The sequence below is a fragment of the Tripterygium wilfordii genome, chromosome 9 (assembly GCF_013401445.1).
Source record: "Tripterygium wilfordii isolate XIE 37 chromosome 9, ASM1340144v1, whole genome shotgun sequence".
NCBI classification, from domain to species: Eukaryota; Viridiplantae; Streptophyta; class Magnoliopsida; order Celastrales; family Celastraceae; genus Tripterygium; species Tripterygium wilfordii.
Genome location: NC_052240.1, coordinates 2,084,003 through 2,109,952, shown reverse-complemented (window position 1 = coordinate 2,109,952; position 25,950 = coordinate 2,084,003). Strand labels below are relative to the sequence as shown.

The window sequence follows — 25,950 nt, the reverse complement described above, 5'->3', positions numbered from 1 at the left end:
TTATTTTGTTATCTGGTTTATAAGAACCTTTTGCAAAGTTGGTGCTTTCCCCCATCTGGGTTGCTGGTGTTGAGCCTTTGGAGCTCCGATGACTGCTATCCCGGCGCTGCTTCGCTTGAGGTTGTGATTGCTGTTGTAGGAGCTGAAGGTCTGTGATTAGTCGATCGGATAGGCGATTGCTATTTGACTTGAGAGCAAGAGATTCTATTGCACTACAACTGAACTCGAAACTTTGGTCTTGACTGTCTGATTGTTTGACATGTTTAGGATGGTTCCTTGGTTTCTGATCTTGAACACATACAAGGCCAGTGAAGGAAAGTGAATCGCAAGAAGTGTTATCTGCAGCAACATCAACACATATCTTACTCTGCTGGGACAGTGCCATGGATGATCTTAGAGTGGGCATGGTTGCTGAGAAGCAAGAACTATGCCTTATTATAACAAGAAACTCTGGAGGTATAATTGGATATCCTTATTTGTTTGTCGAGTTATTTGGCTTGTCTGAATCTGCATGGGTGGAAACACCGAAGAAGTTCAAGTGTAAGACTGTGCAGTCTATTTGTCGCAATACGTTCTGTGCTGTTAATGTTTGTGATTATACATTGGAAAACGGTTTGCTAATATAGCCAATAACAACATTCCAAATTTATAATGAAAAATATTTGTAAATTTATATATGTATCTGGATTAAGAATAATGTTGATTGGGTTGATGATAAGAACAGAGACTTTCAAACTGCATCTATACAAATCGTTGATGGTGAATTTTTTGTTTGGGTGGGCTTTCCAAAGAAGCCTTTTAAATGTGAGTGATTAGATCAGTGATTGGTTTCAACCCTAAGAACCACTCATCGATTTTGTAAATTTGGAATGTTGTTATTGGCTATATTACCAAACCGCCTTCCAAAGTATACTTCTATAACTCTTATAGAGGTTATGAGCTCGAGCGGGAATCATTTTCTAAAACAAAATCGTGAGGGAATGATAGGAATATTTGTAGAGATACTGAGAGACAATATCTTTGAATGCATTCACAGCCTTCCAAAGTATACTTGTCTTATAGAGGTTATGAGTTCGAGTGGGGATCATTTTCTAAAACAAAATTATGAGGGAATGATAGGAATATCTGTAGAGGTTCTTTAGATGGACAATATCTTTGAATGCATTCACAATTTGTGAGGGAAAGACAAATTCCCCTTTCTATCTTTTTCTATCCAGAAGCCTTTTCACCTCCTAATCATTTCAAGTTTTTGCTATATTTAGATAATGTAATTAGGTCATTTATTTTATCAAAAGCTAGTTAAGTTCATTTTGCGCGATTAATTGTTTGTTTGGTATTCTCGCCATGTGGTAATTTCATAATGCCATAAATTAATTGAATTTTTTTCAGCGTGGGCCACACGAGGCCTTTCCAAGGAAGCCAAGCCCAGCAGCCCATTATCTGTAGAAGATGGGCCCATAAAAGCAAATGATTGCAACGAAGCTCAGCCTATATTAGCAGCCCATGGAGGCTGGAACTGTAGACAAAGGGCCCATAAACCCAGATGATCGCGATTTGCAGTCCACACTCCACAACGGCGCCGTTTCTTGGATCTGTATTTCATCGTAAAGCGTGAAGCGCTGAGCTGCGACAAAAGCATCAGTTGATCTTCTCCCTGTCTGTAACTCCTTCATATACAAAGTAACGAAGCCTTGACCACAAATTTTACTTGTCCTCATGGGTTCTCCGGCCATCGTCAATCTCGCCAAGAATCTCTCCGTCATGGTCAGAGTCGAAGGACCTGTAAGCTCACCTCTATCTATGCATACAAACTATTAGTATGTGGGTGTGTTTTATTTCACTATAATTCCGCTATATGCGATTCAATATGATTTTTGGTTTGAATTTTAGGACCCGAAGAGGCTGAAGATGAGAAACCATGCTTTTCATCAATACAAGTGAGAGAATCTTGTAGTTTGAGCTTCAGTTACAGCTATGAAACTCTTTCGGTACTTCTCTTAGGTCTTCTTCTTACTGCTGTTTTTCTGTTTACTCACTCTGGTGTTTGTAGCTCTGGAAAGACAACACTTTCAGCTTCTGGGATGCTATTGCATGATACCCTTTACGATGTTGATGTGGCTAAGAGAATTTCAGGCGGGGGCAATCAGGATTTGTGTTTGGTGGTGACTGTTGCATCCGTTGTTGAGCCTTTTCTATCCCAAAAACACAGGGATAGCATTTCCCAGAAAGAAGTTATAGTGGTAAATCAAGCATAATTGTGTAATAGACTGTTGGGTTTGATATATTGCTCATTTGTGCTGCTTATTGATTGCTGCAGAGCCGACCAGAGTTGATTTCTGGTGCGCAGATTGATATCATGGTTGAGGTATGAGGTTAAATGTGCATTCTTTTTTATGATTGAAACAGTTGGAAGTTGAGGTTGGGGTATAGGACTGGGTACACATGTTAATGGGTTTTGGTTTGATTTGCAGAGTAATGCGAGCGTAGACAGAGATAGTGAGGCTCCTTGTTGGGTCACTGCACAACTCTTAACATTGGTAGGCATATAATTGGCCGATTTTTTTTTCCCTCGTGTTATTTGTTGTGTAATATGGTTGATTAAATGTGCATATTGTCTCTGTATAAGATGCTGGTGCAGTCGATGGTTGATGCTGGGATAAATACTGGCCATTTGTTTAATATTGACATATTGTGCCATTCCAACAAATTCAATTGCGTTCCTGTACTATTTCCTGTGGTCATAGTCTACCAAGATCGTGAAACTTAAGCATCAATGACTACGTTGTGTATGATGGAGCCAGATAAACTATTGTGAACACATCGGATACTCATAATCACATTCTATTAGCTATTGCCTATTTGGCTTGCTTTGTTCCTTGAAATTTTCAATCTTTCAAACATTGCTTTGATTCCCTGCATTTGATGATTTAGAAAAAAAAAATGTGATTTCATATCTGGTTATTAATGCATTTCAAAGGTTGATGTCCCTGAATCTTCCCTTGGTCTCCAATCTCTTATTGAAGATTCTCCATCCACACCAGAGCAAGGATGGGAGGTTGGCTGGTCCCTAGTCTCGTTTGCTTATGATTCTATGTCTTCTGTGGATACCACTCAAACACAGGTTTGTATAGATTAAGCTTTTCTATGCTTATCCTACATCTGTTTTCTGGTACATGTAAATCTGCAGTATTATTCATTATCTTCTTAAATGCAATCAATTTTAGTGAAGTTTCTTCTCCAAGAACAAATTAGGAAACCTGAAAGTGTTGCAGTATGAAGCCTTGTTGGATTTCCAAAATTTTTTGGGGGACCATTGGTTGAAGGTCTTTAGAGGGATGGATAACTAGAAGCTATTTCAGGACTTCTATAGTGTAGAACTGTTAACTGATTGATGCCACATTACTAACTGGATGCAGCCTCTGTCAATTGGCTGCTTTAAATGGAAAAAAAGTTTTTTTTCTTTATTAAGTTCAATTCTTATTATGTGCTATTGTCTTCTCGATACAGATTTAACTTATATGACAATCAATCATATTTTGTACAATGTAACTGCCAGTAGTTGTGCCCCCCCCCCCCCCCCCCCCCCCCACCCACACACAAGAATTAGGGTTGTTTTACTGACATTTTTATGGAGCATATGCTTTAGCCTGTTGCATTGAGCTTTGCGCGGGAATGATTATTATCATATTATCATCGAATGGTGTGTGCTCCTTTTTTCCCCCCCTTAATCCTTTAGATTTTTCCTGAATCTGTATTGATGACTTCAGCCACCTTTTCAGTTGAATTTGAAGAATTTGAACTAAACCTTAGACTCTCGCCATAAAAAAAGGTAAAAGATGTGTATCATTTAGGGAAAAAAGTAGAAAAAGTTGGAGATATTGGTAAAATAGGTTATCATAGAACAATCTCTTTTTGAAGATATTGGGAAAAAAGGTTATCATAGAACACTTCTATAGTGTAGAACAGTTAACCGATTGGCGCCGCATTACTATCTGCATGCAGCATTGCAACCTCCATTAATCGGCTGCTTGAAATGGGAAAACATGTTTTTCCATTAAGTTCAGTTCTTATTATCTGCTATTGTCTTCTCTGTACAGATTTAACTTATATGACAATCAATCATGTTTTTCCAATGGTAACTAACTGCCAGTAGCAAGTATCAGCCATCTTATATTGTGCCCCCCATGACATATGCTTTAGCCAGTTGCATTGAGCTGTTGCGTGGGAATGATTATTTATCATGGAAATGGTGTGTACTCCTTTTTTTTTTTTTTTTTTTCCCCCTAAATTCTTTAGATTTTTCCTGAACCTGTATTGATGACTTCAGCCACCTTTTCAGTTGAATTTGAACTAAACCTTAGACTCTTTCGATAAAAAAAAGGTAAAATACGTGTATCATTTAGGGAAAAAAGTAGAAAAAGTTGGAGATATTGGTAAAAGAGGTTATCGTAGAACAATCTCTTTTTGAAGATATTGGTAAAAAAGGTTATCAGAGAACAATCTCTTTGCTGATCCTTTCCAGCATCCCCGTGCCTTAGAACATAAATGGTGTTCAAATTCCCTTCCGATTTTTAAGGGTTTTTTTTTTTTAATTTTATTTAATGTGCTCTGTATAAGAATTTAAAAATTTTCCACTTCTGAATTGAGCATTGCAATAAACCTTTCTTGGAAGCCAGAGGCATTTGGTGCAAAGGGAATCAAGTATACGAAGTCTTATGGGCAGATCAACTACTCGAATGGCTGTTCTTGGGGTTTCCTTATGTAGTAAGGTAAAATACGTTTTATTTTAAATTATTTCATTCTCGTTAATTTTTTACTTAGTGGTATCTGTTTGTCAATTTTTTTCTCAATACTTCATCTGTTTGATGTGGATTATTCTTTCTAGAATCTGCCGGAGATTGTCATATCACCCTTTGATAAAAGAGGAGATTTTCTTCTAGTTCTGGGTTCTCCTTTTGGCGTGCTTTCCCCTGCACACTTCTTTAACAGGTAGTTTCATGTCTGTAATTTTTTTCTTGTTTTACCATATAATTATATAGTAAATCATTTGCGTACAGATTTTTGTGATGTTTCTTTATCAGATTATCTGCTTTGTACCGTTCCTATTTGGGTTTCTATATACTTCAGGTGAAAGTGTGAAACATTATTCTAAATGGTATTTTTTTTAGCAAATATCCTATGCTTACCAGTTACCACTTTTTCTTCATTCCCGATCAACTTCAGGGTTTTGAAATTATCTCCATTCTAATCAATGAAAATTACTGTTGTATGAAAGTCACAAGTTTGAGACTTCTAACTTCAGTGACTTTGAAAACAAAAAAAGGTCAATTTTTGTATACATGTCTGATGCATAATAATTAACAAATGCTTATGTTTTACTCATAGTAGTTTTTTTTTGGGCTGTTTTTACTTGAACAGTATATCAGTGGGATCTATTGCCAACTGCTATCCTACCGGATCATTTAACAGGTCATTGCTGATGGCCGATATTCGGTGTCTTCCTGGTGAGAACAAATCTTTGTTATACCATATGTAGATGTTGAGAGCTAAAAAAATTTTGACATGGAAATTCTTCAGGAATGGAAGGTGGTCCAGTTTTTAGCAAACATGCAAGTTTAATTGGTATCTTAATCCGACCATTGAAGCAAAAGAATAGTGGTGCTGAGGTTCAGGTAGCCTGCAAAACTTAAACCCTCAGTTTAGATGTTTTAAAACTTTCTCTTTAGTTAATGCATCATGCAGAACTTTAGCCTTGGGTAACAGCTGGTGATTCCATGGGAAGCCATTGCAAGAGCTTGCGGTGACTTGCTGCTGAAGGTGCCTCAAAATGCAGAAAAGGAGATCCATATTAATTTAGAAAACTCAAATTCTGTAGGGGATGCATTTATATCTGAAGGAAGTCCTATGTCCCACTTCCCTTCACCGGCACCTGTTGCGAAGGCAATGACTTCTGTCTGTCTTATTACCATTGATGATGGTGTATGGGCATCCGGTGTTCTGCTTAACTGCCAAGGTCTAGTTCTCACAAATGCTCATCTGCTAGAACCATGGAGATTTGGCAAAACTCCTGTACATGATGCAAGAAATGGAGCCAAACCATGGTTAGCTCCTTCTTTTCCAGAATCATCTGCATCTGGCAGGCATGCCAGAGTTCATGGGTCAGCTGAGACTCAGAGTTTTTCATCTAAGTCACTAGAGACTGTCGATACTTCAGAGGCTGATGAACAGAACGAATATAAATTGAGTTTTACTTACAAAAGAAGTAGAAAAATACGTGTTCGTTTGGATCATGCTGACCCTTGGATTTGGTGTGATGCTAAAGTGGTGTATGTTTGTAAGGGATCCCTAGATGTTGCCCTGTTGCAGCTTGAGTATGTTCCAAGTCGGGTTTGCCCTATTGCTGTGGATTTATCTTGTCCATCTTCAGGATCAAAGGCATATGTTATTGGACATGGATTATTTGGGCCAAAATGTGGTAAAGCTCTTGAATTTACATTCTATTTCTATTTTTGGTTGTTTTTGGACATTGACAGCTGAAAACCAATCCATTGTTCATAAATATTTTCTTCATGCCATGTATCTGTCACAGTAGTGACCAATGTTTCTTTTGCAGGATTTTCCCCTTCTGTTTGCTCAGGTGTGATTGCGAAAATAGTCAAGGCAGAGATGCCACTGTATGATAGACACATTCTGCCAGCAGAGACACTGTTTCCAGCAATGATTGAAACAACTGCTGCTGTCCATCCAGGTAGTAGTGGCGGTGCTGTTGTCAATTCAGCTGGCCATATGATTGGACTCATTACAAGGTAAAGAGTACGAAATTACACAAAGAACATTTTCATTTGGTCTTCTGTCTGTTTGTGCTGAAACTCTCCAGTTTTAGGTGAACCATATTCAAGAGGCTAGCAAATCTGCAACCTATTACATTCTGCATGCGAGCCCCTTGATATGGAATGTCAGACAAATTAAGTACATTGTTACTGCCCTCGTTTGTTCCTTTTTAAGATTTCAACACAAGGAAAAATAAGTTTTTACTATCAAATATCAATTTTCTTTTCATGCGGCTCCTTTTTTTTTTTTTAATGTAATCTTAAAAGAAAGATGAACAGAGATTTGTAGTCTTAAAACAGAAATATCATGAATTGTGTTTGCTGCCCAATATGCATAACCCTTGAAGCTCTTAATTATTTTTTTCTTGGTCGATTAAACTCGTATGCTCTTCAATTTCCCTTTATTTACTGAAATGATAACTCCGACAGCAACGCAAGACATGGTGGAGGGACTATCATACCACACCTGAACTTCAGCATTCCATGTGCAGTTTTGACGCCTATATTTGAATTTGCAAAAGGTATTTAGCTCAAGAGTGCTCTGAATGTTATGATGATGGAATGTTTTTTCTCCTGGAATTTAGATTCTCAAATTGATTATTCTGTAATGTGCTTATCATGAAGATTTATAATCAGAAGGTATGAAGTGATCTAAGTCAACTAACCTGCAAGCTGAAAGCACAAAACAATATAAATTTCATTGGCTCAGGTGTTTTCCACTCTCCAGTGACCTGTGTTCTTAATATAGTTTTGATGTGTGTGCCCTCTTCTTCTTTTTTCCTCCTAATAGACATGCAGGATTTTTCTCTACTGAGAGATCTTGATCAACCGAACGAGCACCTTTCTTCGGTATGGGCGTTGATGCCACAGCTTTCCCCCAGGCCCAAGCTTCCCTTGCCAAGTACACAGCAGTCACTCCTGGAGAATGATGCAAAAGTGAAGGGTTCTCGTTTCGCTAAATTCATGGCCGAAAGACAGAAGTTGTTGGAAAGGCCAACTCAACTTGGCAAAACAGAAAGGCTATCTAATGAGATTTTTCCAAGTAAGTTATGATGACCCAGCATTTCTGTTGTGCAAGCAAACTGGCAATTAGCGTAACAATTGCAAGTTCTGGTCGCCTTGGAGAATGAATAGTCGTGAAAAACTGCTTACCTGGACTGAATTTGTTTCACTGGATCCTTTTAGTGTTAAAGATCAATAACATGATGTTCCCTCGTATATGCAATGTGCTTCTGCCGAGCGTGTTATACTGGAATAAGATTATTCTGTTTCTGTACGAACTTTACAAGCTCACAACAATAATATGGCAAAGCAAATGAAGCCAATCTGCAATATACAAAATTTCTTTTGGCAAATCTTTGTTTCTACCATCCGAGGTATTATGTAAATGATCTGTGTATTTACCCTATTTTAGTTCCATATAATGCTTGTCTGAAAATTTTGATATATTCTGTGGTTTGAACTTTCATGCTCCTGAGTGAAGAGGTAAGAGTGGTTATTCATCCTTTTCCTGTTCCAGATTGATTGCTTACTGGTGGAAAACTAGACAAAAGCTCACACATTTGCTTACTGGTGGTAAACTAGACAGAAAGCTCACACATTGCTTACTATTTTTTTTGGATACAATCATTACACCACAGTGCTTAATACTGCCTAAAACATGCTTGGTGTGGTTTTCTGGGTAACAGCACTTCTCTCCGTGTGTATTTTTTTTTAATAACCAAACAACTACCCAATCCCTTCGGACAATTGAGTGATCGTAAATTTCGGGTGGGTAGCGCAAACCTTAGGCTGATAAGTTCATGTGCACAAAAGTTTATCATCTACCGACATGATAAGACCCAGTGCACTAAGACTTGCTAGTAGATCGAAGCCCATTAGCAAGCCTCCATGCACAAGCCAAAGCCCATGCACAGGTGGCCACAGGTGGCCACTAAGAAATTGCTAATAGCTGGATTTGAACTCTTTGGCGTGCACTCGACTAGAGCACCTAGTTAGGCCGAAGACCAACTGAACCACCTCTCAATGGTTGTGTATTTCTTTCAGTCACATCTATTCAACTACTGTTAAAGTGTTAAACATATCCAAGCTATTACAATTGACAAGAGAAGGCCATGGAAATCAAAATATGTAGCTTCGCATAATTATATATAGATTGCAGGTTTTTTTTATTTATTGAAAGATAGTGAATAGCTGCTCAACGACAGCTTACAATTGACAGAAGAGAGAGAGCATGGTTTAGATAGAGATCTTAGTCGATCTCATAAATTATTTTGGGACGCCATTAATATGAGTCGAGCAGAGTTTACCCGGCCACTTCCCCATTAATAATCCTCTGCTCAGATTGAGCCTTCTCCCTGATATTCAGATGAGCTTTTCCGGCGCCGCTCGTTATGGCCTGCCAAACGCCGTCGACAACTCCTTTTACTGTCATCAAATTCCAGTAGTTCATGGAACCTGTATATTAATTAATGCATCGTTTTAGACAAGATCAAGTGATGTGAAAAACATCATCCCAACTCCATCCTCCCTAGCTACTCATTAATTACAATTAAGACTTTCTTAATCACAATTGATGTATAGAATCAACAATCATTGGACATGTTAAAAAAAAATAAAAAATTCTTGAATTAGATTTACTCGCAAAAATATTTCAGATTAAAATTTATTAAACCCTAAAATCCTAAACCCTAAACTTCAAATTCTAAACTCCAATACTAAAACATAAATTAAAAAATCGAAAACCATAATTCCTAAATCCTAGATCAACTTTAATGTTTCTTTGGTCAAATATATATAGGTGTTTAAAACTAAAGGTACTTATATAAACCTCAATAGTACATCGTTACTGGATAATTATACATACATACATATACATATATATATATATGAGAATGATAAAAGATCGAAAATATCTTAATTAGTGGGGAATACTAATTAAAGCCGTCTTTGACTACTTACAAGATGATTCATTGCAAATTCGTGATCCCCAGCTCAAATATCTAATCTCTTATCAACTGTTTTTATCATGTCAGCCCACACATGGTACTGAAAAGCAAATACGATAAGACCAACTACTATTTTAAATCTTTTCTTTTTCTTTTTTGTGTATGGATTACTAGATTCCCAATAATTAGAATATTATAAAATTTAGTCTCCAAATCACTGGCTCTCATGTGATTAATTAAGACTGAAACTAGATATCTATAAGTTATCAACATTAATTAACTCTTTTTTTCATGGATTAGGATAAAATAAAATATAAATATAGAATCTTTAATTGAATTGTCTAGCTCCATTCCTTATAAAATCTCAACTTCTATTGGAATTAAAATGCTTTTAATTACTACTCCAACAATGTTCAGGGAAACAAACATTAATGCATATAAATATATAGAAGGGTTATCTACATATATCTCAAGCTCTTTACCTAAAATGTTTTTTTCTTGGCTTCCAACTTTTAAATAATAAAAAGCAAGTAATGCTAAGATTAATCAAGGACTTAAATCGAAATGGATTAAGCATCATTATATCATAATCTGTAAGGAAAATTTATAAAAGGGTTTTACCCAAATCCGCTCAAAAATTCTGATATATTATTCAGAGTCAATAGATTTTGTAAATGATCATGGAGAAGATCTTAATTCAACTACTCGATCTACTTGTTCGTGCCTTGTTCCAATATTTAGGTTGAAATTAACCTCCATAATTACAGTGGACTTTACTACTTGAGCCAGTAAATTAAAAAAGAGAAAAAATCGTGTTAGAATTTGAGAAAGGTAAACAAATCCTGTGCATAAAACTTCCCGGCCAGTGGACGATTGAGCGCATTGGAGACAAACAGTATATATGTAAAATTTACTACACATAATATGTGGAGAGAGACTGTTTTCAGGAATTGAACAGTGAATTCTAGGTTGCACGCCTACGACTCTATCAGTGGACACATGCTTGATTGTCATGTTAGAATTTGAGTATGAGCACAAAATTAGGGTTTGACGAACCTGCTACATTGCTGGCAGAAGCGCTGTTGTATTCCGGCAACAACGACAACGGGAGCCTTGGCATGGTATTCGCAGACCTTGTGACGCCGGTGGTACGGCTTAGCATTACTGAGATTGGTATCACAATAATCTGCCTGACAAGAAACTGGCGTTGAGCGGCTTGAACCGGATGACAACCCTTTCTTCCCTTTTTTGTTCTTATCATCCTCTCCAGTGTCTTCGTCTTCGGTCTCCTCTTCATCTTCCTCGCTAATCTCCCTCAAGCTCCTCTTTCCTTCTGCTCTGCTTGTCGCCATTATCAGTTCTTAGATCCAAGCAAGAGGAGGAGCTAGGAAAATCAAGGAGAAAAAAGAACTCAGTAGCTAGGTTAAATAGTAATGAAAAGGGAGAAGAATTGTGTGCGAGGAGCATTGAGGAGTCCATTTTGTTCCCCATCAGAGCAAAGCTTAACAGTGACAGGTAATAAAGTGGGTATAGATCCATCAAACTATAAAGTAGAAATAAGAGAAAAACTTGTATTAATTAGTTCGAAATCCTTAACATGCATTAATAATAAAAAAAAAAGTTCTTTTATCATTTCACACATCTAGCTAGCTTTATACATATATAAGAATGGAAATTAGCTCATTAGCTTTCAAATATACCACAAATTGTTTGGTATATATAAAGACTAAACGATCACGATTGATGATATAGATTTGGTATTTATTCGTATTACTTTATATTACTTTATTTCACTATCAAAACAATCTATTTCTCTCTCTCTCTCTATATATATATATATACCTAATGAATAGTTCAAAAAAAATAGATAAATACTTGGAGGGAGGGTAATCCAAGTAAATTAAGTAATCGAGAGATTTAAGAGAAATCAAAGGTGGATTCATTTCACATCGTTAAAAGAAAACTTTTGGGCACGAGTTTAACGAATCGAGTTTAGGTCCATGTAGGCTATCCAGAGAGTAAATTTATATGGCGTTGTTGTCGTCATTTACCAAAAAACGGATGCATGTAGTAGGCCAAAATCATTAAATAAAAAGAATTGGTAGTGCAATATTGATTGTTTGGACCACAAACATTATTATTATACATGAAAGATTGATTAAAAAGCAGCTGTCCATTAATTAGGTATCTAGTACTTAAGGAAGTGTCGATATTATTAGGTTCTTGCAAGTTGGCAAACAGTCCTTTCATTTTCTTCTCAAGCATCTATATATGCTGCATTATTGGAAATCCTGCACCTGGTAATGTATGGTCCCATCCCTCCCATTGATTTACTAAATGCTGGACTGTCACCATTAGAGACTTTGCATACCTTCATATGTCCTTATTTTTTGCTCCTACTGATTCCTGGCATCTTATTCTTTATCTCCTTCGTCCTTGCATGCCCTCTCATTTTCATGCCTTTTCATTAATACAAAGTTTCTGTGGACCATTATATACATATATATATATATATATATATATATATATATATATATATATATATATATGGTTACTCCCGGTTTGTTCTCTGAAAATGGAGGGGAACCAAATCTTCATAGAGTACTGCAAAATCTGCATCTCAGACTGGCAGAGTGCGACCCCATTACACCCCCTTAATGGGCCGAATGAAGGACTTTCTCGAAAAGAATCAAAGGACAATTCATAAGCTTGTTGGGCCCACTGAAAACTTGACCCAGCCCAACTATGGGCCACATGATCTGGGCTCAAGAGGGTGTTTACCCAGAATTAATGGGCCCAAGTAACAATGTCAATGATTTGGGCTAGCAAATACATGAGCTATTGAGCTTAAGCCTAGTATGGTCAAGCCCAATAAAAGAACTAATGGGCCTGGAAAAGGTCAGAGCCCAATTCCGGCCAGAGATTAGAAAGAAATCTTCTAGTTTAAATCGAGGATTGCGCAACAACTTTTGACTGTTGTGTAGTGTTATTCAATTTTAAACAATCACTAAGTTTGAACAACGTGGGCCAGCTTGGCCCACCGATTTAAAGTGTTATTACAAAATAATAATCAAGTCATTTGACAATGCAATTTCATTCAACATGCTTTGTTAAGTTGTTAACCACACTGTGGACAAGAGAACTACAAGTAACTCAGATGACACTCATGTATGTAATATCTTAGAAAGATCTCGAGTTCGAGCCTCCCTCATCTCCTTCCTCTGTATGAAATTAAAAAAAAAAAACCCACAATGTGGACAATATTAGAGAACAGCCAGGTCATAAAATGAAGGTAATTTGGATCAATTTAAAATTAAATATGATTAATTATAAGTTCATAATATAATTATATAATTTATAAATCTCATAATTATAACACTTGTATTAAAATAAGATGCAATATGATCTCTCTCTGCTCCTTCTCTTTGGCTTCCCTATTAATTATTAAATTCCTTAGTGGGAGAATCTCAACATCACCCCCCAATCAATTTCATCCGACCAATCTATATAAAATATAAAAATAGAAAATTCCACAACATTCTCTTGGTCCCACAAGAGGGGCCGATAATTGAAACTTCCATAAGCAAGTGTCCACAAACTACCTTATTATGTGTGAAACGAATAGGATTAATGTATAAAAACGTGATAGAGAAGTAGAAGAAGAAGAAGCTCACTGGAATTTTCCATGCTCATAACAATATAATATCCAATTGCACTCATTACCCGATCCGTAATATATGTCAAAATTAAGGGGCTCTAATTGCACTCATTACCACGTATTAAATATGCAATTACATAAGCTATGATTAGCTTTAATCTTTATGTGGAGTGGGGGAACTTTGGTTCTGTTTAGTTACGGTTTTCCATATTAATATGCATATTTATGGAGGGTTGCCTTTGCCTAACATATATCGAGACTTTACTTAGTACTAACCAGTGGCGTACCTAAGCTTTTGGAGGCCCAGAACGAACTTTAAAAAATGGGTCCTCTTGAGGGGAAAAAAAAATTAAAATATCATATATTACTTAAAAATATGAATCTTGTAACATTTAAAAATGCAAAATCATTAACTATATTTGTGTAATCAACTTTTTCGATCAAAAATCACTTTCAATAGACTAATAGCTAACTCATTTAACATTTATTATCAACCACTATCATAGTATTAATAGTATAGTTTTTTTAAAAAAATGAGGGGTCTTGGACGACAACCCCTCTCACCCGTCCCCAGAGTAACCTATAAGATTACTGATTACATGTAAGTACAGGAGATACGTACATATATGATTGAGAAAGTCACGAAATGGAATAGTAATTTGGCTTTTAAAAGAATCCTTCTTTTTTTTTTTGTGTGTGTCAAAAGAGTTCATTTGCATTCTCACTTGGCCGTCACAGTCTATACATATATAATACAAAGATTAGTTAACATATCCCCCAATAAAATAGGTGATTTAAAGTTTTGAACACCCTAACATCTCATACACCACTAAACCATGAGAATCTCTAATCTAACCTAATTTACGAAAGGTCAAGTACTCAAGTCGTCTTTATGGGTTTAGCCTAACAATATTTTCTCAACAATGAAGTGATGAACGAACGAATGATATAAAATAAAGGGTGGAGAAAATAATGGAGAGTGAGATCTTTGTCTGTCTGGGTACATTAATTAAATTAATATTAGGGCTTTGATGGATACAGTTGGCTTTGCATTTTATGCTTTGGTCCCCCTCGATCGACACTACTACTATCTCTCCCTCCCTCCCTCTCTCTCCATCCATCAGTGGATACAGATCTCAATCACTTTAACATGCGTGTGGGGTTTCTCTTCATGTTTTGCCAATTTGCAGTCTTTTTGTCCGGTGGTGAGTGACTTGAGTGTGAGTGCGTTGGACCCACCCTCAACCCCCAAAAGAATTGACTAGCGCTACCACCCTCATGTATAAGAGTGTATCTACCTATCTACATTTACTGTAATATATATATATATGACATTATGACCCCCTGCTTAATTTTTTCTCTCAAATCCATATAGTGTAAGACTTGATTATAAGCAAATGTATTATATGATGTCCTGTTTTGTATAAAATTTAGGTAAAATTTGAAGTTTTACATAGTCATATATATATATAGCTTTTCTTGTATGATAAATACAGATAGGCATGCATGCATGGATGCATACATGATTATCGCATATGCAACAGAGAGAATATTTCTTTATCAAAAAAAAAACAGAGAGAATATTTCCATAAAGCAGCCATGTCGATATATATTTTGAACAAATCAATGAATAAGAGAAGGAACTAATTAACCACATTCATAAAAATTGAAATTTTGTGGGGTGATATATCATACAAGTCATATTACGAGTTTGAACTTTTAAAATTACATCGTATATATATATATATGCACCATTTTTTGATTACACTTCTGCTGTTTTAACTAGTATGAAAAGGATTTGTTAGCACGATTTTGGAACAATTTAATTAAGTCACAAATAATATAAATGATTGACAAAATGGACGAATAATAAATTAATTAGGTTATGATACATTGTGATTGTACATGGATTGTATATTGAGTGTGATAGTGGGGTTAGAAAACATGTGGATTGCGGCACAAGTCTTTGCATAGAGTACATATATCTTGCTAAAATACTTAAATCAATTCTCCATTGATAATCTTAAACTCTTAATTAGCTAGGTTGATCTCTCACAATTGTCATTATTTATTCATATAAAATAACACAACGTGGTCTAGTGAATATCAAAGTAATTAATATTACTGCCAAAGAGAATGATGAAGTGGGTGTTTGGAAGGAGAAGAAGATCCCTTGAAAGACTACAAAATCCATTTGTCCCCAAAACTATATATATATATGTATGCTTTCTTGCTTTTTTACTCTCTTCCTTTTTTTGCTTAGCTGCTCCCATCACATGCTATTCCATTCCATCTTCTGACAACAATATTAACGGTTTCTTTTTTATTGTTTTTATGTATTTTTTTTAACTGCAAATCCAACAAGATCAACAACATAAGCAGGCAGGAGAGACCTGGCGAATAAAGCTAACTATCTAGCTAAGCGTGGTCTTCTTATATATATATCATCTGTCTTTTGAGTCCTAGATTGTAACTTTAAGACTCTCTTCCCACATGGAGTCCTCTTGATCTCTTCCTCTTGGAATTCAAGTTCAATGATAATAATTTAATTAATTAGTACTACTCATCACTACCTAAACATTCCCATTAATTATCAATGTCTATAACTCTTGGTAAGTCTTTCATAATTCTTAAGTCACCAACCATGCAATAGTGAAATTGGATTAAGTCACAAGAACATATTATGGTGTTAGTGAGATTAGTCCACTTCACATATTTTAGTCAACTCGATCACCCTGATCACTCGAATGAATTATTAATCTTTGTTAATATTGATCAATATATATTTCATTTTGATGTTTATGTCTATCCATGAAATATAAGAAAACATAACGAAGAGTTATTAAAGTGGATGAAGGCCTTTATAATAGAAGTCCCTATAATTTTAATCACACGTGTTCAGTCTTTTCATCATATTCAAAAAATTGTGTGAACACTATACTCATAAACGTATTGTCTATAGTAACTTTTATTGTATGTACCCTTAAGTGGGATTTGATGGTGTGATTTCATTGGGATTACCTCTAACTCTCCATCTGATGCTTGAGGAATATTTACGAGGTGATGCGTAATGTATATGTTTGTGAAAAAAATAAGAGTCTGTTGTTACTTTCTCGAACCTCCCAAAGATTCATCTGTTAAATGCTTTTACTTTATCTCCCTGTTCTCTTCTTGGGTTTTGAATATTTTGTCTTCCTTTTTTTTTTCCTTCTCATTTTTTAAAATCCAACCCCGTTAAAGTTATCTAATTCACATATGACACACCACGTCACGTGAAATTTTGTCCATAAAAATCAAAATCTAAAAAAATTAATTAATCTAATCTTCTCTAATAGCTTGTAATTAAAATCTAGAAGAAGACTCTCATTTCATGTCTGCACCCTGTTCTTTGTCTATATCTCTTTGTTTCAAACGATTCTATAGTGTGAGGAGAGAAAATGTTGGGTGGCTGTGAGAAGACTCTGGTCATCTCTTCATCAACTACCAACGAATGGTCACAGGTCTCACTCTCTCTCTCTCTCTTAATTATTAGACTAAAAAACATGACCCCATTTTTGTTGCTTTCCTTTTGGAATGAGAATATCTATATTGTGTTGTTATTTTACCCTAAAACATCCAAACCTTAAACTTTTCTTCTTTTTTCTTTCTCTTTATTTGATGAAAAGAATTTGATGGCATCATCATCAACAACAAGAAGGCTTAATATGGAGAAACCAGAAGGACAAGATCAATCAATACAACAACAACAGCCGCCACAGCAGCCTCTCAGGTGTCCACGCTGTGATTCGTCAAACACAAAGTTCTGTTATTACAACAACTACAGTTTGTCTCAGCCAAGACACTTTTGTAAGGCTTGTAAGAGGTACTGGACAAGAGGAGGAACGCTAAGGAATGTTCCAGTGGGTGGTGGGTGCAGGAAGAACAAGCGTGTCAAGAGACCTGCAAATGGAGGTGCAAATAGTACTATTGACGGAGTACTTGATTCTTCACCATCAGTTCTTCAAAACCCTAACCCTAATCAACCTAATCAGTCGCCATCGCAGATCGATGTTTCTTCAGGTTTAAGTCATGTTAATCCTTTGTTTTATGGTCTACCCAGTAACCCATCTGAGATGAATTTTTCATTTCCTAGGTTTAGTAGTAGTAGTAGTTCTGGGTATGATCTACTGCCTAATCAGTTGAATGGACTTGGATTAGGGTTTTCCTCAAATGGGTTTAATCCTAATAAGCAAATCCAAGATGGGTTGGCTTCAAATTCTCTTCTTTCTAGTTATTCTTCCATGTTTGGGTCCACAAAAACTTCATCAACCATTGCTTCTTTGCTTGCCTCAGCTGGTCTTTCCCAACAAAATAAGAACAATTATTTTCAAGGCTTGACACCCTTTGAACAATTTCAGATGGCAAGTAGTAGTGGTGATCATGTGAAAGAAGTTGTGAAAATTGAAGAGGGACAAAACAGGATAGGTGATTGGGGGACACAATGTCAGAATCAGATGGAGGAGATTGGTTTGTCTGATCCTTCAATTTACTGGAATTCCACAAGTACTGTTGGTGGTTGGCATGATCCATCAAATAATATTGGTTCTTCAGTGACTTCTCTGATCTAACAAAACCCAAATCTCGTATATCTCCCTCTTTTTTTTCTTTCTTAATTTCTTTTCCTCGGATCTATTTCATGAGCTGCTTAGGTTTGTTTTTGCAGTGGAGTCTATTTAATTATGGGTTTTATATATATTGAAGCAAGTTAAGATGGGAGGGGAGCTTTGGATCGGAGCGATCATGTCAGCTGCAAAAATGAAATCAGCCTTAAGTTTTATCTCAAAAGGTTGAGAAATTACCCAAAAATTGCGCTGAGAGGAACCTCGGATCCTCTTCATCTCATCATTATATTATCATTACATCCAGTCAAAGTTGAAGAGCTACCACCAAGGGGAGGGACATTCGGTGCAACTTTCTTAGTTGTTACTCAATCGGTATGTATTTATATATGCATAATATTTCCTTAATTTGCTTCTTATGTACTTGTTAGTAATCAGCTAGAACTGGAGTTTAATGGAGTCAATGGGATCATACCATGGAGAAACTGTCTTTTTTTTTTTGGGGTGGGGCGGGTATATTGGTATAGGAATTAAAGAGGGAGATTTGTTATGTCTATTGGGGTGGGGTATATTATGGTGCGATTGGTGTTGGGTATATGTTGTCCATTTTGTTAAATTTCAATGAAATTAATTTGTTACAAATTATGGGTTTTAATTTGTAGAGAATGCAGCCACAGTTTTTTTTTTTTTTTTTTTTAGTGATACGAGAAACAATAAATGTTCTATGTCTCATGCATGTTGTTGGTATTCTAGCTAGACAAAAACCATGTGTGACAAATTTGCTTCAGCATATATTAGCTAGTTAGCTAGCTCTAAGCGGATTTGGGGGCTCCACAATTATCTAGAGTATGCAATTCATACCTAGCGATGAGAAAAAATAAAAAAAAAAAGTTTCAAAAATTGAAAAATAAAAATGTACTGTGATTTGACAATCTCTCAGAACTATTATATTCAAACTGTAGACTCTATAATTTTAAACGAATTGTGGAATTTCCATAGAGCAGTCATTGTTTAGTTCAGACATATATAGTCATTGACCTGACATTGGGCCAGAAGTACTGAAGCAAGGAAAGATTTAGTTTATGATTTTGTTGTGTGGCGTGTTGGCTTTTAGTGTAGTGCAAAATCTTTTTCTCGTCCATTTAGGTAAATGACCAAAACAAAAATAAATGAAAAAGAGTTTTTTTTTAAATTTTTATATATACCAGTACATGAATATAAATCATGCATTGCATGGCTGAACCGTAGGTGAAGAGCATAGTTTGCCTAGCTTGTAGGCAGAAAGCCAGGAAAATCAGTCTGCAAGGCTTGCAGTTTTTCTGGGTCTAAACCTTTACTTGCTTATTGCAAAGCTCTTCATTCTTATAATATAGCTAGCCTTAATTTCCTTTTGACACAAATTAGATGCCGAATACAGAGATAGATGCATAAGCATATCTATATATATATGTCTATGTATGGATACAATTTGTTTGATTAATTGTAATTATAAGGACTAATTATCATTTGCAACTTTAATTATATTATTTGTCATTATAGAACCCTAATCATAGAACACATTGGAATCCGAATAATTAAATGTTCGAGGCTGCGGTGGTGGTGTTTGAATTATTAGTGGAAAGCAAAGGTGGTGGGTGGCCATCTATTGTATTGTACGTTTGTACTATTGTTTCTCGTTTTGAGTGAGCATTCCAACGCAAAACACATATTGGGCCTAGTCCACTGACAAAACAACAAAGTGAAGCACTTTTATGGGCTTATAAGTAATCAAATGATATGACAACAGTAATGGGCTAGATTAGCTGTGTCTAGCCCACTTCAGGACCAAATACAGGCCTAGCTTCCAAAATGTTATTCCTGCCCGTATGAGAGAGACAATGATAGGACGTGTCATCTTCTGCATTAATTATAAGATGACCTCCCTCGGGGTACTTATTCAGTGATGCTGATATACATTGTCATATGTTGATGTGGGAGAACAGACTAGCGGCCCGTTTTGCAGCAACGCCTCACCAAACATGTGAAATTTGAGGGTGATACCGCTCTCAAGGGTAACCCCCTTTTCTTTTTTTTGTAATTTTTTTATGTGGGCTCCACATACTTTAAAGTCGGACTTTTCAACTATTTTAATAAAAAAACATGATGGGAACCACTTGAATAATAAACATTACTAATAAACCCACCTAAAATATATTTAGACTTAATAAATTAGATTTATAAATATATATTAATAATTATAATAATATATATTTTTAATTTGACATTTTCTTTCATTTATATATGCAGTATATATTATATTACAAATTTATTTATCTATTAAACTAAAGTAATTATAATATTTACTTAATAAAGTATATTTATAAATTAATAATCATTATTTATTTATTAAATTTATAATTAATTTTTTATTGAAATAAAAACATTAAAAATGAAAAAAGACAAACAAAATATATTTTACTCAACTTAACCGTTAACAACAGTTAACAGTTTTACCAACCGAAATGATATTTGTTCATAATTTTTTCATCTATAAACTTACATAATCTAGGTGGCAAACCATATAGGTATGCCACATAGATTAAAAAAAAATTAAACTTTATCAAAGAAGCCACATAGGCATGCCACATGTTTATGTAAGTTTATGGATGTATAGTGCTTTCGCTTTACTAAACACCTCACAACTCATTTCACAGTTTTAAGCTTAACTTTTGTTCCACAGCTTAACCACTAGCGTTGAAATTCAACACAACCACTCTATCAAACGGAACTAATGGAAGCTACTTATCTCCTGTACTGTCAACAACCGCTTGTGATTAGTATATCTTATTGGTTTTAGTACATCATGTCATATATAATTTCCCTGGTCTTCTACAATTAAAAACCCCAACACTGAGAACCATGAGTATTTCAAATGACACTCATGTGTGTAGTATATTATAGAGGTCTTGAGTTCGAACCTCCCTATCTACTTCCCCTGTATTTAAAAAAAAAAAAGACACTGAGATTGTGGTAACATTTTGTGAAAAATAGATGAACATTTAACTAAACAAACACATACTTACTGGTAATTATAAGGCTCTTGACATTAATTGTCCTTGACCTCATATAAGTCCCTTTCAGTCTTCTTTGTTTAGGATAAAAAAACACTATGAAGAAAAGTTGTCGACTCAACCACGCTAATTTTGGCGCTGACCATGCCGTAGAAAGTGAGAGTCCAAAATTAATTCAACTAATCTCTACGTCTCAAAGCTTCCTAAACCCACCAACTACATTATAATAAATTTATAATCTACTAGTATATATTTTTTATTATTAATTAAAACCTAATTAACCAAATCAATTCTCTGATTTGCCAAACAAAAGATGACAAGTCGCCCAAGTACGATGACCATATATACCATGGCCATTCATGAGAAATTAATTATTTGATTGGTGACATAACACATCATCAACTAGCTATATATGATGTTTTTCAAGGTCTTTGAGGGGGGTCGTATTACGCCATCATAACCTTGGATGACAAGCAACGTCCCAATTGTATTCAATGTCTTATGAGGTTCAGCTTCAATTATGGCTTTCGGTCAAACCGAACCGACCTTTTATCATGATTTTCTTTATTTCTCCACATATAAATGCTTTTGTGCTTCTTGTTGTGTGGATAATGTTTTTTTTTTTTTTGTAAAACAGCTACTTCGAAGACAAACAGATAATAAAACAATAGAAGACAGAAACACGGAAATACTAAAGAGAAATAAAAACACCACAAAATTTACATGATTCGGTAAGAGTATCTATGTCTATGGAGTCTATGGGCGTTGTTTTCACTATGAGAATTTTATTGTACGATCGAATCTTTTATAGTAAGCTACTTGGATAACAAAAAAATATAATTATATTCTCATATTAAAAATACGAACACTCATCAGTAGTTTTAAAATGTAAATTTCATGATTTATACACATGCAAAGAAACCCTGTAACTACAACTAGCTAGCTTCATTTCATTCATATTTTTACCGTAATTTGTCGTTTATGCTTTCTGAAAAGTCACAATGAAGTGGAAATTGGAATGCTATTTGCCCTTCAGAGACCGTAATAAACGTAACCCTAGTGTGGATTGTGGAAAGATGGATCACAACACGTGGGCATAGACACTTACAAATCCTTTTGACAGTAACTACATAACTGAAATTCATTCCTTCCATGCCCATGAAAAGGTAACACATGATAGAAGACAAAATTTCCAACCCACTTTAGAAGAAAATATCACAGAAGACTATGACACGGCACGCGATGGTATGCTCACTGGAATTATCACAGAAAGGGGTCTCTCTTGAATGACGACCAAATGAATAAATGATGGTACAAATTAGGTCCGGTCCGTCCTTTGAATCCCATACCGATTAGATGTTTTTGACATAAAGTGATACCACCGCTTGGTGTACTGCACTGCAAGTGGAGTGGACATACATATTGATCCATGTATCGTAATATTCATCTTATTATTTGAGATAGTCGAGATAAAAAAAATACTGAAATCGGATAAGTTTGATGTGTCAAAAAAAAACATAAAAGGACCTACATAAACTCAACATCGATCACCCTCAACATAGTTACATGTACATGTGGTGTTAAAGCTAGAAACTGGATTGTTCCTTCATGCACTTGGAAACTCACCAATCATGCACGATCTACTATTCATTAAAACTTTAATTTTTGTAAGTCCAACCAATCCCCTTGAGAAGTGTGGATGATTGACCAGTCTTTCTATACATATAGTGGAAGGGTTTCAATTTGTAACAATGAATAGGGAACTTAAATCCTAAGATTGGTGAATAGGAAACTTTTGTTTTATGTTCCAAAAATATATATACTCACTATTTGAGGAGTGCAAGAAGAAGAAGTGATAGGGGTATCCCAAGAAGTTCTTCATTAATTGCTTATGTTCTCCGGACAGAAATATCACCCATGGCAGACCAAATACATGCTTTAATCGGGAATCACATCTGAAATATTTTTATATACAATACTTTGGTTGGTGTGAGGAGATTTCTAATTCCAATAGTGTTGTAGGTGCAACAGGAACACATGAACGAAAACCATTTATTATTGAAGCTCCCATGCACGTGTTTTTCATGCCATCAATAATCCTAATTAATTAACGCCCATGCAGACCACAACCCAGAAATTAAGCCAGATTTTTTTTGTAATGGTAATGAACACATGCCCAAATGCAATGCATCTTAACACAACATGCCTCTACTTAGTGTAGTTTGGATCTTCAGTAAAAACCGATTCACAAAAGGTAAATTTTGAAGAGGAAAGAAGAGTGATAATTAAAGAGTTGGGTTGGGTGTATACTTTATCAAAAAAAAAGTGAAAGTTCAAAGCGTTTGGAAGTTTTAAAGTGTTCGATTAAAGCATCTCTCTTTGTCGTCAGTTATCCACATGCACAACAGACAGTACCAGAGCCAAACCATCTTCTCCAACAACTTTGTCAAAATTCCACCATAACATGCACTCTTTGCCCTTTTTTTTAACCAAATACCCATGCCCACCGACATACAAGAAATAAGGCCAAAACTGTGAGCCGTGAGAGTTGGACTTGTAATATCTTGCGTTTGCAATTAGCTACCAAAGTCAACTATCATCCCAACAAAACTTATTTGTTATGCACTCTTTACCTCCTCTCCATCTTTTTTTTTGGCTCTTACAAACCCTAATTAACTGAAAAGAATCAAAAGATAAATACACTTATTCACAGTACAAAACAAAAAATGAAGGCAATCAAACCAGTAGCTTAGCTCAGAAGTTCAAACAACTCAAGCAAAACCCAAGAAGTTATGATATCTACATGCAAGCACAAAGGCTGTAAATAAAATTTTCCATTTTTACATGAACCGTACTGTAATCCCCAACCCACGAAAGCAAATAAGAAAAACCTTTTGAAACCACTAAAAGAGAGAGAAAAAAGATTTGAAATTATTCAATGTTTTGTTTTGTGTACAAAAAAGCCAAAAAGTTCATGGAGACATGCAATGTAGCAAGCTTAATTAAGACAGATTATGGTGGAGCACCATAACCTGGAAGATGAGGCCACCGATCGGGATTCAAAGAAGTACTGGAGCTTCCAGCAGCGGTGGTACTGTTCCCTCCGGTGGTGGTACTGACAGTACTCCACATAGTTGTATCAGAGACATTAGGGTTAGTATTGTTGATGAAATTCTGGTGCCAATTGTGCTGAGAAGACAAGCTCTCTTGTTGATCAGATGGATAAATAAGACCTATAGTACTGTTATCTCTATCAGCACCCATTTGATAAAACTGCCTCTGCTGATTAATTTGCTGGTTTGAACCAAAAGAAGGCACATTGACATTGAAACCCTGCAGCAGACCCAAATTTGAAGAACCACCCAAATCACCCCCACCACCAAGACCCACAGGCTGATTGAAAGGTTGAGGTGGTTGGAGAGACTGAATTGCTGCTAAAGAAGACAAGAACCCACCTCCTGGATAATATGATTCCATTGAAGGAACACCGGATTCTTCATTCTTCATAACAGCAGGAATACTAGTAATAACTGAGCTGGTGGTGCCCATAGTTTGTGGGGCTGTGAAATTTTGTGGCTGATTAGACTGAGAGCTGGAACTCTCACCAGATGATGTCGTTTTTGTGCGCTTTCCCTTCCGGCAACCGCCTCCTACGGGCACATTCCTCAGGGTTCCACCCTGAGTCCAGTACCTTCTACAAGTCTTGCAGAAGTAACGAGGCTGAGAGAGACTGTAATTGTTGTAGTAGCAGAATTTTGTATTCAAAGACTCACAACGAGGGCATTTTTGAGGTTGTGGTGGAGGCTGCTGTTGTTGTTGATCTCCTTGAAGTGGCTTCAACCTCTGATTCTGCCTCATCTCGTCATTCCCTCCACCATGATCCCCTCTCTCACTCTGCATCATTTCTTTCCCCTTTCACCCCAAGATTCAATCTTTATCCTGGGTTTGATTTCAATTGAATTGGGTTCCCTTCACATATAGTATTGGCTTTGGGGGTTGGTACAGCATACAAGCGTTTCAGATATGGGGGTATGTATGACCTCAACGTGACCCTCACTGGGTCTTGAGAATTCACACAAAATCCAAAAACCAGGGCCACTCTAACCTGTTTCCAAATCCCAGATGATCAGAAAATTAAAAATCCGAATCTCCTTTTAGAAAGCAAAAACAAATCTCACAGGATTTTCAACAAACAATGATCTCCTTCAGCATTAAGTATAGACTGGAACAGTAGAGAGTGAAATTAAAGACAGATGGCCACCTGCTTTACTATGCATATTAAAAACAGAGACAGACTCAGAGAGGGGTACGGGTTTTGTGAAGTACAGCCCCACAAACGGAGATGATCTCAGGGTAATAAATTGTGTTCTCTACAGCGATCGTAGAGAAAAAAATAGGCTTAATCCACAACTGGCCCTTCATTTGTCTTCACCGACCCAGAAGACTCTATTTTTCACAAAACAACAATAAAAGCACAGGACAAAAGCGAGATCTCTAAGGACAGAGTTTTGTGGGCTACGGTAGATGCGGTAGAGGGTGGCGTCGGCGGTGGTGGTGGCTGTGTCAGAGTTAAGCAACCTCTCAACCTTTTTCTCCCTCATTCCACTTTCATTTCATGTTTTTTTTTTTTCTCTCTGTCTCGCTCTATCTCCCCGAGAATTGTATTATTCTTGGATTTTTTTTTTCTTCTCATTTTCTGTTCCTTGACGGTGACATCAGTTTTGTGCCAAGTGGATGTGGCCCACCCTTGACACTGCCAGTCAAAATGACGATGTCCTCCTCCAATAACGTTGTCATTGTCGAAATTAGATAAGTGAATCAGAAGGGCAGTTTGGACATTCTGGAAACAATGGTGGAGGGGTTGTG

The 25,950-nt window shown here is 36.1% G+C and overlaps 4 protein-coding genes across 6 annotated transcripts; 2 read left to right on the top strand and 2 right to left on the bottom strand.

The window, feature by feature from the left end:
- Window positions 1–1,525: 1,525 nt before the first annotated feature.
- On the top strand, window positions 1,526–8,235 carry LOC120006098 (glyoxysomal processing protease, glyoxysomal). 3 transcript variants are annotated; one of them, XM_038855984.1, is made up of 14 exons: window positions 1,531–1,782; window positions 1,891–1,937; window positions 2,051–2,240; window positions 2,318–2,365; window positions 2,472–2,537; window positions 2,978–3,121; window positions 4,677–4,769; window positions 4,886–4,989; window positions 5,419–5,504; window positions 5,578–5,672; window positions 5,764–6,475; window positions 6,614–6,806; window positions 7,260–7,351; window positions 7,621–8,235. In XM_038855984.1, exons 1-14 carry the CDS (start codon window positions 1,717–1,719, stop codon window positions 7,881–7,883), a joined length of 2,199 nt encoding a protein of 732 aa, XP_038711912.1. In that variant the 5' UTR covers window positions 1,531–1,716; the 3' UTR covers window positions 7,884–8,235. The 3 variants fall into 3 exon arrangements, with proteins under 3 accessions (XP_038711914.1, XP_038711912.1, XP_038711913.1); XM_038855986.1 differs by lacking the exons at window positions 7,260–7,351; window positions 7,621–8,235 and adding an exon at window positions 6,884–7,253 and having other exon boundaries at window positions 1,526–1,782; XM_038855985.1 differs by lacking the exon at window positions 1,531–1,782 and having other exon boundaries at window positions 1,891–1,988.
- A 710-nt stretch (window positions 8,236–8,945) lies between these two features.
- On the bottom strand, window positions 8,946–11,205 carry LOC120006099 (squamosa promoter-binding-like protein 3). Its single transcript, XM_038855987.1, has 2 exons — window positions 10,835–11,205; window positions 8,946–9,287 (listed from the first exon to the last, which is right to left on the bottom strand). Exons 1-2 carry the CDS (start codon window positions 11,128–11,130, stop codon window positions 9,170–9,172), a joined length of 414 nt encoding a protein of 137 aa, XP_038711915.1. The 5' UTR covers window positions 11,131–11,205; the 3' UTR covers window positions 8,946–9,169.
- A 5,574-nt stretch (window positions 11,206–16,779) lies between these two features.
- Window positions 16,780–18,752, top strand: LOC120004906 (dof zinc finger protein DOF1.4). Its single transcript, XM_038854250.1, has 2 exons — window positions 16,780–16,936; window positions 17,102–18,752. The coding sequence occupies exons 1-2, from the start codon at window positions 16,874–16,876 to the stop codon at window positions 18,041–18,043; spliced, it is 1,005 nt and encodes a 334-aa protein (XP_038710178.1). The 5' UTR covers window positions 16,780–16,873; the 3' UTR covers window positions 18,044–18,752.
- Window positions 18,753–23,829: 5,077 nt separating this feature from the next.
- On the bottom strand, window positions 23,830–25,773 carry LOC120005033 (dof zinc finger protein DOF3.1-like). Its single transcript, XM_038854461.1, has one exon. The coding sequence runs from the start codon at window positions 24,985–24,987 to the stop codon at window positions 24,097–24,099; it is 891 nt and encodes a 296-aa protein (XP_038710389.1). The 5' UTR covers window positions 24,988–25,773; the 3' UTR covers window positions 23,830–24,096.
- Between the last annotated feature and the right edge of the window lie 177 nt (window positions 25,774–25,950).

Excerpts from the sequence above, each read along its gene's own strand:
- LOC120006098 (XM_038855984.1), top strand. The coding sequence starts at position 1,717 with ATGGGTTCTCCGGCCATCGTCAATCTCGCCAAGAATCTCTCCGTCATG. Across the intron at positions 2,241-2,317 it reads CCCAGAAAGAAGTTATAGTG|AGCCGACCAGAGTTGATTTC; the intron begins GTAAATCAAGCA and ends TGATTGCTGCAG. Across the intron at positions 6,476-6,613 it reads ATTATTTGGGCCAAAATGTG|GATTTTCCCCTTCTGTTTGC; the intron begins GTAAAGCTCTTG and ends TTTCTTTTGCAG.
- LOC120006099 (XM_038855987.1), bottom strand. The coding sequence starts at position 11,130 with ATGGCGACAAGCAGAGCAGAAGGAAAGAGGAGCTTGAGGGAGATTAGC. Across the intron at positions 9,288-10,834 it reads TTCTGCCAGCAATGTAGCAG|GTTCCATGAACTACTGGAAT; the intron begins GTTCGTCAAACC and ends ATTAATATACAG.
- LOC120004906 (XM_038854250.1), top strand. The coding sequence starts at position 16,874 with ATGTTGGGTGGCTGTGAGAAGACTCTGGTCATCTCTTCATCAACTACC. Across the intron at positions 16,937-17,101 it reads CTACCAACGAATGGTCACAG|AATTTGATGGCATCATCATC; the intron begins GTCTCACTCTCT and ends TTTGATGAAAAG.
- LOC120005033 (XM_038854461.1), bottom strand. The coding sequence starts at position 24,987 with ATGATGCAGAGTGAGAGAGGGGATCATGGTGGAGGGAATGACGAGATG.